The sequence below is a fragment of the Cyanistes caeruleus genome, chromosome 5 (assembly GCF_971803275.1).
Source record: "Cyanistes caeruleus chromosome 5, bCyaCae1.hap1.1, whole genome shotgun sequence".
NCBI lineage: Eukaryota > Metazoa > Chordata > Aves > Passeriformes > Paridae > Cyanistes > Cyanistes caeruleus.
This window is the reverse complement of record NC_141705.1, coordinates 82,191,720-82,207,114: the sequence shown is the minus strand read 5'-3', so window position 1 is coordinate 82,207,114 and position 15,395 is coordinate 82,191,720. Positions and strand designations below refer to the sequence as shown.

The following is a 15,395-nucleotide window of genomic DNA, read 5'->3' as shown; positions in this document are numbered from 1 at the left end:
AAACGCTGCATGTTCCTCTTTGACAGGGATCTGTTCCAAACAAGTTCTATGTCCATAACGATATCTTCAGGTACGAAGATGAAGTATTTGGGGATTCAGAAGGAGAGCTTGATGAAGGTGAGGACTGCGTGCGTAGGGTTTGTGTCATTCTTGTTCCTCTCTCCTGTGTGCAGAGCTGCCAGAAGTGTCTCATGGAGGTGTTGGGATGCAAACTGTATTGCCTTTTCATGGGGCATGGAGCTGTTGTTAGTGAAGCTCTGCTGGTCCAAAACATTCTGGCAAATCAAGGTCCTGAAGTAGTGCCGTGTTCCCCAAGGGCTGAGCTGGCTCACAGATGTTGAGGCTTGTCAGAGAAGCAGTGAGCAGCAGGGCTTCTGCTGCCGTAGCTGCAGCAGGCACACTTGTGTCCTATGATCAGTCAGTTCAGTACGTGATTTGAAGAGAAAGTCCTAACTGGTTTTCAGATATGACACAGAGTTCACTTTTCCATCATCATCACACGCGGTAATTCATTGCTACTCGGGGCTCAATTGGACCTGAGTTGGGATTTTTCCTCTCTGTTCAATGAGGCAGAGCCAATCGGAGTGTAGCCAGAACATTTGTACATGCGTTCACTGGGTGGTTTCTGGAATTTGTTCATCTCAGTTCTGTGGAACTGAGCAGTTTAGCAATCATCCTTGTAGTTGAGGTTCATCTTCTTAGTCTGAGGCACTGAGATTTATGAGGTAATAGTGCAATCTTTCTCTTTCACTGCCACCATATGAAAACCACCCGCTGCTTTAAAAGATCCTCAAAACCTCCTCCCAGAACTTCCTAGCAGTAATATGTCTCTGGCTTCCCGTTCTTGTGAAAATCATAAACAGCCAAGCCTCTTCACTGAGAGGCAGGCTCTTCTATCTTTTTTTGCAGCTGATTTTGCAATGTTTTCTTGGTGAAGCTTTATTTGGATGACTGCTTTCACATGCTTCTATTTTAACTGCGGCTCGTGTACACTTGTGGAGATCAGTAAGAGATGACAGGGTTTTTTTTTTGTGTCAGAGTCTGAAGAAGAGGTGGAAGAGGAGCAGGAGGAAAGACAACCATCACCTGAACCTGTGCAAGAGAATGCAAGCAGTACTTATTATGAAAACCATCCTGTAACGTAAGAAGTCCTTTTTATTATATGAAGTTGCTTTTTTTTAATAAAAATGACGGACAGAAGTGCTTTGGCTTTAGGTCCTGGATGTGATTTAACAGGTAATTCAGGAAAATCTGCTTAGCTTGATAGGGATCTGTGTTAACATTATTTTGAGACGTTGCTTCTTTATGGAAGAGAGGAAACGGGGTGGTTTTCTATGTCTCTTAGTTATTTTCACTTGTGGTCTCAAGAGTGAGATGAAAAGGGAGCGACGCACATGTGTGAACACACTTAATGGGATCCTTGTAATTCAGACTTGGAACAGTATGTTTGATAGGACAGGACTTATGTCACAGGTGCATTCAGAGAAGCGTGGTTGATCACAGAATAGTTTGAGCTGAAAGGGACCTTTTAAAGGTCATCTATCTAGTCCAACCCCCTGCACTGAGCAGGGACATCTTGATATTTTACTCAAATTTGGGTATCACTTGGAACTGGAAGATGTACTTTTTGAGAGGCTGCTGTACTGGAAGAATAGCTCTCTGTCCTGAGTGTCTGCAAATCTAAGCAAGATTAAAGAACAAAGGTATTTATGATTTTGTAAGAAAAATACAAAAAACACAAAGAAACAAACAACACCAAGCCCTGCGCTTTTTTTTAAACATATGAGTGGTATAATGAGGGCCAGAACCAACTTTCTGGTTCCCCTGTTAAAAAAAATGTGCATGACATCACTAGACAATACCTGCTGAATGCATCAGTGGTAATGCTAAACACAAGTCACTTAATGCTCCTCATGAAAAATCTGATGGAAAAGTGGAATCTGCAGGAATTCTGGCAGCGGTTTGCTCCAGATAATGCAGAAAGTTTTGGATGCCTGAAAGCGTGAAGTCAGGTCTTATTTTGGGGTTACTGTGTCATTTGGAAAGAGGCTGTAAAGGCATTGTTCATCATAGAGTCACTTGGGCATGTGGCCACCTGTGGCAGGAGCTATAGAGACAGGTGACTGGAGGTAAAGTAGGATTTTGGGGTGCCTGAAGAGAGAACATATTCAGACCCCCCCACATTTCAGCCACACAGAGCAGAGAACAAGTTGCATGTGATTTTCTGTAAATGGGACTCACAGCTGCTTTGATAAGGAAGCTGTGTAGCATTTTGGTAAAGAAACAGTAGGTTTCATTCCAGAACCGCCTTTGTTTATGTGTGTAGCTTAATAGTCCATTGGTCCTTACTGTATTTGTATTCTTTTAGAAGCAGCAGTTCTTGGGTTGAGCACCTCTTCTCCAGGGTTGAAAGGCTATGTGCTTCTCTGCAGAGAACTATAGAACATGTCTTTGCCTCATCAGAAGTAAAATCTGGTTTTGTACCCAGTAGGGGAGTACAGCTTCACTTCTCACTGTATTGTATAGGTACAAACCACGTTGTAGCAAATGGAGGCACAAGGATCTTTTTCATAGCAGAGCTGTTGTCATAGCACAGCCTACAAAATGTGATAAAATGCAAAGCAATTGATAAACTCATAAAATGCATTTGACTATTGTAGCAATGGGATAGAGGAGGCGCTGGAAGAATCTTCTCATGAGCCTGAGCCAGAGTTGGAATCTGAACCAAAAGCTGAGGAGCTGAAAGCTGAAGTAGAAGAAAAGACCCTTGAGGAGCTAGAAGAGAAATCTCCATCTCCACCTCCTGTAGAACCTGTTTCACTACCGCAAGAACCACCAAAGGTTAGTTACAAGTCATATCTGTGCTACTAACTGCAGGTGGAAACCAGATTGGCCTTTAAACTTCTCCTATTTGGGTGGCTAAACCGGTACCTCTCTTTAGTGTCATGCTGTATGAACAACTGGGATTGATCTTTGAGCTTGCAAAAATGTGAAGGTTCACTAAAAAAGGAAAAAATGTTATTTTTGAGTGCTGCTCATCACCTATTGTAGATTGTAAGCTCTTGTAAAGTGTGTGTGTGGGTATAGGCATGTGTAGGCATTTTTAAATGTGTAGTTAACATGTTAAGAAAACACCTGTAGCTACCACTACCAAAAATCTCATACAATGGGGACCGCTGCTCTTTCCTTGAAAAGAAACGGAACGCACTGACGGTCGCAAAATTGTTACAGCATCGGTTCAAAATCAGTCTGGGGGCATTGACTGTCTCCTTACAGTCACGATGCCTAATCCTAAAGACCAGAGTGCACACTGTGTGTCCTCTGGTGTGGTTACACCTGTGGGCTCGCAGAGTGCTGGGAGCAGCCAGGGAGAGCCGGAGCGAGGTCATTTTCTAGCTCCAGTGTGTCTCCTGTATTTTTTTTTTTTTCAATGCTTTTTCTCTTCTCCGTTTTTTGATTGTAACTTCAGGCATCCGCTTCCTTTCTTCGTGCAAAAGACACTTTACACTCCAGGGTTTTCAGTCCTAGGTTTGGCTGCATCACAGAAAGCAGTGATCTGGGAATGCTGCGGGCACTGGGCTCACTCGAGCAGCGGTAGTGGGCACGGCACGCGCTTGTTCCGTGCCCTTGGGATCCACAGACAGCCGGAACTGCAAACCCTTCTGTACCTCCATTGTAATGCTTGCACAACCATTATTTAATAGTCAGATATGAACCAAAAGTGTGTTTTTAGCGGACGAGTTTCCCTGTAGGAATGTCAGTGGTTTGCCATGATTAGTAGCCTAGGTTTGTTGCATTTCCTGCAGGCTTTCTCTTGGGCTTCAGTGACCAGTAAAAACCTGCCTCCTAGTGGTACTGTTTCTTCCTCTGGAATTCCACCCCATGTTAAAGCACCAGTCTCACAGGTAACCCATCTGTGAACACCTTGGATTGTCTCATTACTTCTGCAAACTGCTTCAGTTTTTTAAATTAACAGATCAACTTGTTTGACTTAAATTGCACAAATTAATTGTGTGTTAAATGTTAATGCACTCACCTCCTTGTCACAAGTAAAGGCACGACCACGTAACAGGTGTAACTTTGGGTGATGGTAATGTTAAAATCTGTTCTTGTGGAAACAGGAAATCGCTCTCAGGTATTTTTACCTAACTTAATGGCATATGCTTTGGTTTAAAGGGGAAACACCAATTCCCCACAAAATGCTTCTTTTCTGAAGTGTGTTTGAAAAGGGCATTGGTGGAAGTGCCCAAAAGCAGCAAAAAGAGAGTGCACCATTTCTGAGGTGCAGGATTGCCTTGTAAGGCTAACATCCACAGGACTATGCTGGGTTTCATTATCCATGGGTAATTAGCTTGTCACAGAACCCTGTACCAACTTATGACTGTGTGAGGAATGGAAGGATTCACATTTCCTTGCCGGGACAATGCTATCTTCCCATTCCTAGGCTGACTGGGTGATGAGGGAAAGGAGGAGAGCAAGTTTGACCTGGTGGCAGCTCATGTGCTGTTCATGCCAAGGTGTTGTGAGACATTCTAAATTCTGAATTCAGCTTCCTCCACCTGTATAAAAGTGTTCAAAGAGAAAATGTGTCCTTTGCCCCGTGCATTGATAGGGTGTACCAGAGTGCTGTAGCTTGAGTTGCTCCTGTCCAACCTTTCTGCAAGGCTGCAGTTCTCAGTAGGATAGCTGGGTTACTGCAGCTGCTGTTCTTGCACTGGTTTCTTCTCAATTCTGTGGTAACAGAGATCTCTCTCTAGGACTAGCCTTCAGCCAAATGCATGTTAAAAAAGAAACAGGGAAGAAAAAGAGAAAAATGGAAGAAAACTAACCAAACAATCCCCAGTACCTTATGTGGTAAGGTACTTACGTGGTGTTGCTTCTGGTCTGCTGGGACTACCATGGACATCAAATAAAGGCTGTGTAATGAGTTGGGAAGTCTGTCTTCATCAGCTTAAACAGGGCTTTCAGCACTTAGGTGGTGTTTAACCTGTAAAAACACGGTTTTATAATGCAGGATAGATTTTCCTTATGCAAAACCAAAACTGGTTTTAATTTATTTGGCACTGAGAGGGTGGATGGTTATAATGTGGCTGCAAAAACCATTTCAAATCATTTGCCCAAAAGAGCAGGAGACAGCTCATAGATGTCCCCTTAAACTCTTCCGTGTTGCCTCTGTTGCTTGTCATGCTTTATGCCTTTTGATTTCTTTTGCTTTGACTTGATATTTTAAGTAATGGTGTGTGGAAGTTTCTGAGCAATACTGGTATGGCAGGAGTTTCAACTCTTAGCTCTTCTGCAGCCAGAATTAGTCAGTTCTGAGCTCCTTTTCTTGAAAATATTTTAGACACGGTGTGTAGAAATCTGGTAGAAAAGGCACCTGAACAAGAAACTGCAAAGCAGTACCAGCTTTTTCCTGTTCTCATGGATCCATTTATGCCAGACACTGTGCATGTAAAGGAGGACAGGAGATGCCCTGGTGGGTGGGTGGGTGGCTCCTTTGAGATGCTGTTACAGCTGCTGTCAGTGATGTTAGAAAGAAGTAACTTCTCTGCTCATTCATTTCTCTGCATCACTCCAGTTCCCCGCCCCCTCCCCACTTCTGTCAGGCTAAAAATACAGTCCCTGTAGTGTTAACTCCTCAAAGGACTGCACACGGACTGGGCTGGATATAAAGCAGTTCAGGGCTGTTTCCTTACAGCTGTGGAGTGAAACAGGTCAGCATTTCTTGCTCTTTTTCTAATTGGAGATGATTAGAAATCCACCTGCCTACATTGATAAACTGGGACTTTCCCTTATAGCGTTTTCAGTTATTTTTACCTCTGACTTTTATTACTGCATTGTTTGTCATAGGGCTGCTGAGGAGCAGGGGTAGGCAGGGCCTGATTCTTGTCTTTTGGGGAGAGTTCCTTTCCCTCCCCAATATGAGCTCCTGAAGAGAAGAGACAATGCCACCTTTTCCTTAATGGTTGTCACACCAGGCCGAGGTTTGCGGCATACTTGGCTCCTGTGGTAATTTGGGTCTCTTGGACTTCTTACTCAGTGTCCTTCCTTCCACTCTGTGCTTGCTGGGACGTGCTGGAAGATGAGCTGCAGTGAGCTGCTGTTTGGGCTGTAAACAGCATCCCTGATCTGGAGTCTTGTGGTGCTACCAGTCGTGGCAGTGTTTTGGGGAGCACAGTTCTGTGTGAGGGCTTTCCTCCTGGGGTACTGAGGCGGCCTTTTTCTATATAAAAAAGGATGGTACTCCTTAGAAAACAAGCAGGGAGATCAGCTGTTTGTGTGCGGAGTGAGAAGTTCAGCCAAACACAAAGCCAGCAGCTACAAGGTCACTGTTAGTGGGAATTTGACAGCAGGACATCAGGGGCTTGGCTGGTCTTGGCTGGGGCTGACAGAAGGAGGGAGTTTGAGCCTGATAGCTGTGCTTATCTGAGAAATGGGGGTCTGAAGGTATCAGGTTTGCTTTTGAGGTGTAATTTCTGATGCGCTCACGATGTGTGAGTGAAAGATGGCAGAGGCACTCTAGTGACTCAGGAAATACAATGGAACAAGATTTAACAGGAAGGCTGATTTTCTGAGCTTGTTCCTGGAACTGAGAAAGTGATCCTACAAGTGCTGTAGGGACAGATGCCTAGCTGTGTGGAGCACAAGTGATAGGAGGGCCGAGGCGTTGGTTTGGTGTGTAACGCTTGCGTGTTGCGTGTAAAATCCAGTCTTTTTTACCTGGGGAGTGCTCTGTCCAGAACCAACAGTTGTCCTGAGTCCTTAAAGGAGAGTAAGGGAGATGTTTAATAAAACTACTTCTCCCCAGCAGGCTGAGCCTATAGCTGTTCACCTTGTGTTTAATCCTACTTGCAGGCTGCTTGTGGTTTTTTGTGCTCCTGAGGATAATGTTGTTACTCTAAGATAGGAACCCAGCATACCATCAGCTGCTTAACTGTTGTACAGAAATTGGAATTTGAGAAATACTGGAAATTTCTTCAGTGACCAGCAGCCTACATATAAACATTTTTATTGTTCTGTCTGTTTCTGATAAAGCAAATTTTTTGCTTGCAAAAAATTGGAATGGGTGTTCCAGTACCTGAATACAAAGGGTGTACTTCGAGCATCGTGGTCTTGACACGAGGAAAGTTGAAGCGTATCCAAAGAGGTAGTCTGTAGAAACTCATTCCAGGAAATACTTACTTCGCCTCCAAGGGCTTTTGTCCTCCTCTTTGATTTTGTTAGTTTTTGTATAGTTGTTCTGCACTGCAGGAAAATAGTTCCTCGGGGACTTGGACAGAACGTGGGATTTGCCCATCTCTTTGTGTTCATCTTGGACTGCCTCCTAATCTATGAAGTTTGAGCTTGGCTTGAGGAAGCTTTATGCCCTCTACGATTTAAGTCAGGCTGAGGGATTTGTGAATAATGAACATTGGGGTCTCAGTGCCTGGTCAAACATGGGAAATTCACCTTAGGCGTGTTCTGGGGAGATGCTCTGATTGAGAGATTGCTTTGCACCTCTTAACAATGATAAATGAACACTGCAGTCCTGGATTGGTACAGAGGAATTCAGACAGGTGAAAAAACCACTCCCAGACACATTGACTTCAATATCTATCTTCCAGAGTTTGTTTTGTGCATGCCACTTACCCATGTCTTGTGTTGTGGGGGTTTTTGTTCTGGTTAGTTGGGGGTTTGGGGTTTTTTTACGGGTCAGTGTTAAATAATGCACGTTCTCCTCTTTTAGCCAAGAGTGGAAACGAAACCTGAAGCTCAGTCTCAACCTCCTCGCGTTCGTGAGCAGCGTCCCAGGGAAAGACCGGGTTTCCCACCACGAGGACCTCGGCCAGGTAACGTGGATGAGCTTGTGTGTCTGCTTGGGTTAGGGAGAGGTGTCTGCTGAGGCCTTGGCTGTACCTGTGTCGTGTTTGCCTGATCATGAACTGCCTGTGCCTGCTGCCTTCAACTACAAATGAGGGAAGATGATTTGGAGTCCAAGGCGGCTGGAGTGTGAATATGCTTGTTGCTGCCCTCAGATGTGCTTGTCCAGATTGACACTCATCTTTTGACCTCTGGTTCTACCTTCCTCTTTGTGCTGTCTGTAGGAAGGGGAGACATGGAGCAGAACGAGTCGGATAATCGTCGGATAATTCGTTACCCAGACAGCCACCAGCTCTTTGTTGGGAACTTGCCACACGATATTGATGAGAGTGAACTGAAAGAGTTCTTCATGAGTAAGTAGTGATTCCAGCTGCAGGGACTGAGATGGAAAACTGTGTTAAAAACTCTCCTAACACTGATTTGGACTACATGGAAAAGCTTTTACATAGTGCCACACTACAAGATGTCTGGAACGAGCAGAGGGTGTAGAGCTGGCGCTGCGGGTTTCGATAAAATGTCTGTTCCCTTGTGTTTCTGCAGGCTTTGGAAATGTGGTAGAACTTCGCATAAATACTAAGGGAGTGGGAGGAAAACTGCCTAATTTTGGATTCGTGGTATTTGACGATTCTGAGCCGGTCCAGCGAATTTTAGTTGCAAAAGTAAGTATTAGTGTTGGGTACTGAGTATCCCCTTCCAGGGATGGACCAGAGGCCCTAAAGCACAAGTATTGTGGGCCCTTCTAGTTTGCGTTGCCATTGGCTCTGGCATTCAAAAAACAGCTAAAAGAAAACCACTTTTGGATACTCATTGTGTCAGGAGTGCTGTGTAGCTTCAAAAGCTGTGCCAGCGTTCCTCAAAGTGCATCATGTGGAATTTGGGTTTTCTACCTCTATACAAAATACACCACACAGAGCTCAGAACTTAGTTTTAGCGACCCTTTGGCTGAAAGTAGAACAGGTAACCTTTCAAAGGGCATCACACAGATCTCTGAACTCCATACCCAGGGGTCCAGAGGTGGGAGCAGGGTTATTTGCAGTTTTGCTTTGAGGAAGCAGGGGGCAGAAAGAAGCAGTTTTCCTTTCCGCAATGTGGGAGTGAGACCTAGTAGAGCAATTCTTCAAGAACTTCAACCCTGAAGGGCAAAGACTAAAGCTGGCAGTGAGGAGGCTAAAGACAGCGCTGCTTTGGCTTGAGACAAGCACTTCAATTCCTTGTGTGCCCGAGCGAATGTAGAAGTGGAATTCTCTAGGGCCGAGGTGGCGTGCTGCAGGGAACCCTTAACACAGGTCACGTTTGTCTCGGGCGTGTACGTGAAGGAAGGCCGGGGCCCGCAGGCAGGGCAGAGTTTCGGTGTGCCTGCTGTGGCACGGGCTTTGCGCTGCGGTGACTAACGTGTGCCCTGACCGCTTCTCCCCATAAGCCCATAATGTTCCGCGGCGAGGTGCGCCTGAACGTGGAGGAGAAAAAAACCAGAGCCGCTCGTGAGCGAGAGACGCGCGGCGGCGACGAGCGCAGGGATATTCGCCGCAACGAGAGAGGCCCGGGGGGACCCCGTGGAATAGTGGGTGGCGGCATGATGCGGGACCGTGACGGAAGAGGACCTCCCCCGCGAGGCGGCATGGCACAAAAACTCGGCTCTGGACGAGGAACCGGGCAGATGGAAGGCCGTTTCACTGGACAGCGTCGCTGAAATCTCCACTGTGGGCAGACAGTCTTGGCAGTGGTACATTATCCATCGTGTTTGCATTCTTGTTAATTTTTGTTTTCAGCTTTGGAATGTGACACAGCCCTTCTGATCGTTTCTTTGATGTGAAAACATCCTTTGGTTTCCAGTTTAAATTGAGGTGGACATTTTTTCCCCAATTTCACAACAGGAGTCACACTCTTAATTTATAAATGTGTACTTGGAGAATTGAGGACTAAAAATAAAGAGAAAAGGAAAAGAAACAAAACAAAAGACCAGTTAACAATCTGCAACAGAAGTTGTACTAAAGGACCTGCCCGGTAGAATTCAGATCCTTTCAGTCAAAAACCCTCTGCTGCACATTTTGTGTAAGTGTTACCGTTTCTGCCTACTACTGTTGGAAACACAGATAGTGCAATTTGTGCAATTGGAGAAGCTTGCCTTTTTTTTTTTATCCTTCTTAGAACACTCGGCTCCAAACAAACTCGTGTTTACGCACTCATCAAAATGCACTAATGGGTCCTCTGAACTCATTTGTACTGACAGCTGCAGGAGGCATCGGAGGGAAAACCTTCATCCTCTTACTCAGACAGAATAGCTTGGGGAACGATGCGGGCGTCTGCTCTGCTTGCTGTGACCAACCTCTGTACACACACAAACCTTAATAAGACTACACCTTTGTTCCAGAAGGAATGCAGTTAGCTGTAACCAGAACCCAGAGTTTCCGAGTCGTAGCCCTGAGTACGCAACAAGTTTGATAGCTCACGTCAGATTTTTCTATCTGCCCCTCTTCAGTGCAGGGATGGCTGCTCAACACACTCCTCCTTCCCCTTCCCCCTTCGAGAAGCATTGTACAGTGAAACTTGTCTTGACTGTATTTGAGTTCTCTGGTAATGTAACAAGCATGATGGTGCCTTCTATGAATACATCATTCCAGTCTTGCTGGTGATTTTGTACAGTATAGTGTATGAAGTACTGTGCTGCAAAGCCAAGCGGCTGCAAAGCATTTAAAGGAAATAATTGGAAAAATGTATTAAAAAAAATTGCAGTATCTTTCAATGAGTAAACGTTGCTAAAATGATCTTCCACCTTGCTCTTCAATTAACAAGTTCGCCTGGTTTTATTGCAGTGGGGGGGAAGGGAGGATGAAGGCATCCGAGTAGTCTCCAGGTTGTCTCTTTTCTTTAATCAGTGTCAGAGATAAAGAAAGTGGAGTTCTAATCTCTCTTGGACCTGAATTTCAGAAGTCAGTCCAGCACGGCGGACGCTTCTGGCCAGCTCGTAATGGGTAGACCTAAGCATCCTTTGTGAAGGTGGGCTTACCAAACGGGGATACTGCAATTTTCAGAGAACTAAACAGCGGCTCCTAAGTTCTTGCGTTTTCCAGTTGCACTTTTTTAAAAACTTGTACTCATTTTGCACATAACTCTGAGCTGAAGTCGGCACTGAGGTGGCTCTGGCCGGACGGATAGAAAGGAGGCATCCTCTTGTGCAGTGTGAGCGGTGTGTTGTGTGTGGAGAGCTGTTTCTGGACCGTGTCCCAGAGCACGTTCCCATGCACCGCCGCTGCGGTGCGGGCGCTGCCTCCGGGCTCGCGAGCAGAGGGGGTGCTTGTGCGTGCGTCCGTGCAAAGCGTGACCGCCCGCGGCTGCTCCTGAACACGGAAGACTTCAAATTAAAGAAGGGCAGTTTCAAGCAAAAGCAGGGAGGGCATCCTGGCAGTCTGTCTCTGGATTATGCAATCATTTGCTGGTTTCCAGTAACGTGGAAGATTTTGCACATCTTTTCTCATACACTAGGCGAGGGGAAGTGGCATCTGTCTGTTCTCTCCCAGACTTGAGGTCTTCTGTGTTCCATGGTAAGTCTTGCACTATTTTCATATGCTTTTTTTTTTTCTGGGACACATTTCTACCAATTGGCATTTTCATATTTCAGGTTTTTTTTGTTGAAGGTCTTGCAATTTCAGCTGTTACCTGGAAATCTGTAGTACTTGAAGTGCTCGCCACACAACTCCACTCGTTAGGTTTGAAGCCCTCGGACAAATTGCTTGTCATCGGTCAGCAGTTTGCCACCAGTGTGGTTTGTGTAGCCTGGAGGTTTTTTCTTCCTTCTGTAGTGCTGTGGTGTTTCGCTGCCACCTAATTCGTTTGTATGGCAAATGGCACTGGAAATAATCGACAACAAGAACGGAGTAGTAAAAAGAGCTCCTGAGCCATTCTGCTTTTTGGATTGCTTCTTGTTTAAGTGACACGAACCCTTGGAACATCATCCAGAGAAGTTTACATGGTGATAGCTCACCTGCTGTACTGTGGACTCTTATGTGTTCTTGACCCTCTTAATAGTACATGTACCTCTTAGAGCAAAGGAAGGGATTCACTGACCATTACTGTTAGTCGCTGATTTGTGAATGGTGGGAGTATTTTGTCATTACAGTTCTACTTCAACAAACTTGGCTGACCATCTTGACTTTAGTAGGTATTCGAGACAGTGGATTACCATCTTTATTGCTGTAACTTGTCAAGCATTATATGCTAGTAGATTCTAGTTTAATTGTTGCAGGTGGAAAGTATTTTTACTTTTAAGTTTCCATTCTGAATGTGTTTTGACTAAACATACCAATAAACTACTGATGTCTGCAGCATTTATCCATGTCCCTAATTCTCTTGCATGCAGGTGGCTGTAGAGCCCTGGCAGCCCTCGCTCACAGAAAAGATTGTAAGAGCATCGTTGCTGACCTGGCCGGTGACAGCGGCAAGCTGCAGCAGCACAGCATCATGTGCTTTCAGGTGTTTGACTTTGGTGGCTTCTCTCACCTTGGGGTGTCTGTGGCCCGGGGAGGACCCGAGCTCCTCTCAGACATGTCCCAGCTGGGATTCCTCTGCAGCATCTGGCTGTGGGATACAGCTTAAATGGTTACGGCAGTGGTGCCGGGAGGAGCGTCAGCTGAGCTGTCTGTAAAAAAAAACAGACCAGAGTCGCTTGTTCTCCACTTTACTGTCACTGAGTCTTGATGGTGCACAAGTGATTGCCCCCCAGTTCCCGTTTCTTTACTTCTTGTGTTTGTTGGCAGTTAGCCAGAAGGGTCGGTGAAAGGGTTATTCTTGCACTGCTCAGAGAAAAGGCGTGGCCAAATCATGGAACCTCGGAAGCTCCTGTTGGCTGTGTCTTGTTGAGGGCATGTCTTGGCTGTAACGTTTCCTGATAAAAGGCAGTTAGGAAGTGACTGAAAAGTAATAGAGTTGTGTGAGTTGGAGTACTGGAATGAAAAAACTGGATCCTGTCTGTACAAGTCCCAAAGCCAGAGTCGCCTCTCAGAGGAGCACCTTCCACAGCTACAAGATCTGCTGATCTCCAAAGGTCTCCAGAGAAACACGATCCCCTCTGCTGCCGATGGGGGCCTGCAGCCTTCAGACCTTGGTGCCTCAGGTTGTGAGGTAAATTGTGCTGGTTCATGTTATCTGGGGCTGAGGGGCAGGGCAGGAGATAATGCTGCCTGAAATGCCACAGCCAGGTCAGCCAGGACCTGGCTTTACTTGTGCCATGAATTGTTCAAGAGGAGGAAATACCAGGACAGCTGAGGGTTGTCAGGAAGCAGCGGCCTGCTTGGTGCTGCAGAGGCTTTCCCCTTCCCCTTGCAGTGCCCACGCTCCGGTGCTTTTATAAAGTCTGGTGCTTTTACAGTACAGCGATTGCTGGGGGTCTGCATGTCATGTGGATAAATACAGCTTGGAAGGATGATTTATTGGACATGGTAGAAGATAGCAGGCTGTTTGATAACCCTTGGGAAAGCCATTGGTGTCCGGTTAAAGCTTGCCTGCTTGCAGCTTAGGAAGTCATTGTCCCTTTGGTTTGTGCTCTGCCTCGTATTCCTGGGCCTGAGCTGAAAGGAGACACCTTGGTAGTGGTGCTGCAGCTCTTGCTGTTCCCTCAGAAGGGTGGGAGCAGTGTCTGTGTGCAGGAATGAAAGCTGAGAGCAGCTTCTGCAGCTGCTGACAGGATGTTCCCCTTGGCTGCCTTGTGGCAGTGCAGGCTTCATTGCATGCCTGTCCCTAACCCTGCAGTCAGTATTCAGTAGCTAAAGCACAAGTGCTACAGCTGGCACCAAGGATCTGCAAGTTCCCTGCGCACAGAAACCCACTGGGCTCTGCAGCCCTCGCAGCCAGCGAGTCCCAAAGTGCAGCTACCTGAGTGCTGCTCTGGGAAACGTCACCACGTTTGTCCAAAGGGGCCGAGGACACAGATCCGTGTGTGATCTCCTGGGCACTGCCCGGCCAGAAGCCGGTAGGGAGCGGCGGTGCTGTGCCCGGAGCTCGCATGAGGGCTTGTGGGTCTGGGACAGGGCGGGTCATGGTTGGCACGGCCAGGACCGAGTCCCCTCACTGGCTCAGCTCCCCCCAGCAAGGAGAGGAAACACGAGCCTGTCGGGGCAGGCTCACAGCACGGCGGCTGCTCTGCCACAGCCTCTCGTGGAGCATCGCAGGGGCGGTGAGAGCTGCTGCTGTTTCCCCCAGAAGGAGCACTTGGATTTTCCCTGCCCTGTCGGCCTCTGCTGATGTGCCCCTGCAGTCTGCACGCAGGCATTGCTGTGCTGGGGGCACAGGAGGGGCGCTCTGTGACTGCAGCAGCCCTGTGACTCCATCGAACTGCTTACGGGAATGAATAAAGAAAAAAGACTCCGGATGTAAAGGAGTGTCAACCACGGTTCGTGTTCCTCCGTAATAAAACAACCCGCAAAAATGAGCATCTTCATCCCAGGGGGCTGCAGTGTGAGACCCATGTGTTGCTGCTGGACAGTCTCGTGTGCAATGGGACCCGGCTCCCTCTCTCCCAACAGGGCCTCTCTGCCAGCGGCGGCCGCTCGGGAACGGGGCGAGCTGGGATCGCTTCTCCCCGGGAATGCTCGGGGACCGAACCCGGCCGCCGCCGCTGGGGGCTGCCGCAGGTGCGGTTCTGGGAGCGGGCAGGGCCCGGCAGGGACGCGGGGCTGTCCAGGGCCGGGAGGGGCTGTTCGGCTCTGCCGGGGCGAGCCGCGGGCACGGGAGCCGTGGGCAGCGAGCGGGCACAGGAGCCGATCGTGCGGCACCTCGACCGCGGCAACGGGGGCGGGCCCGGTCGCGCCCGGCGTTCGAAGCCCGCGCTGAGGGGCCCGGGACAGCGGCTGCGGGGGGCAGAGCTCGCTGTGGGGCTGCTGCGGAGCGCTTGGGCCCGGCCCGCCTCGGCTTCGGCGGGATGCGCCGTGCGGGCGCTCCCGAGCTCAGCCGAACAGAGCCGAGCGCAGCCGAACCTAGGAGAGGTTCCGAGTTCGGCCGAACCGAGCCGAGCGCAGCCGAACCTAGGAGCGGTTCCGAGTTCGGCCGATCCGAGCCGAGCGCAGCCGAACCTAGGAGCGGTTCCGAGTTCGGCAGAACCGAGCCGAGCGCAGCCGAACCTAGGAGCGGTTCCGAGTTCGGCCGAACGAGCCGAGCGCAGCCGAACCTAGGAGCGGTTCCGAGTTCGGCCGAACCGAGCCGAGCGCAGCCGAACCTAGGAGCGGTTCCGAGTTCGGCCGAACGAGCCGAACTGGACCGAAACAGGTGGGCGGTTCCGAGGTTAGCCGAACGGATCCGAGTCCAGCCGAAGCCAGCCGAGCTCGGTCGGAGCCAGCGAGCGGGCCGGTGCGGGAAGGCTGCGGCCGGCTCCCGTTCAACACCGGGCCGTTCTCACGGGGGTCCCTCGCTGTTGTGTTCAGAGCGCCGGGAGCGCGGCCCCCGCCTCGCCCGGGACAGCACCGGGCTCGGGTTCTCGTACGGGGCCCGGACGGCGAAGCCGGGACGCTCGCACGGGAGCTCGGGGACACCGGGGCGGGGCGGGG

The 15,395-nt window shown here is 48.5% G+C and overlaps 1 protein-coding gene across 14 annotated transcripts in view; it reads left to right on the top strand.

The window, feature by feature from the left end:
• G3BP2 (G3BP stress granule assembly factor 2) overlaps positions 1 to 14,230 on the top strand; it is a 43,749-nt gene extending 29,519 nt beyond the window's left edge. For 4 of the 14 annotated variants that reach the window (XM_086890920.1, XM_086890921.1, XM_086890919.1 and 1 more), the window contains 8 exons: positions 27 to 117; positions 1,039 to 1,141; positions 2,661 to 2,841; positions 3,807 to 3,905; positions 7,727 to 7,829; positions 8,085 to 8,213; positions 8,401 to 8,519; positions 12,218 to 14,230. In XM_086890920.1, the coding sequence (XP_086747046.1) occupies positions 27 to 117; positions 1,039 to 1,141; positions 2,661 to 2,841; positions 3,807 to 3,905; positions 7,727 to 7,829; positions 8,085 to 8,213; positions 8,401 to 8,519; positions 12,218 to 12,502 (1,110 nt within the window). In that variant the 3' untranslated portion in view covers positions 12,503 to 14,230. Of the gene's footprint in view, positions 1 to 26; positions 118 to 1,038; positions 1,142 to 2,660; positions 2,842 to 3,806; positions 3,906 to 7,726; positions 7,830 to 8,084; positions 8,214 to 8,400; positions 8,520 to 9,280 lie in introns of all 14 variants that reach the window. The other 10 variants (XM_086890923.1, XM_086890924.1, XM_086890922.1 and 7 more) reach the window with 3 other exon arrangements.
• Positions 14,231 to 15,395: the final 1,165 nt, after the last annotated feature.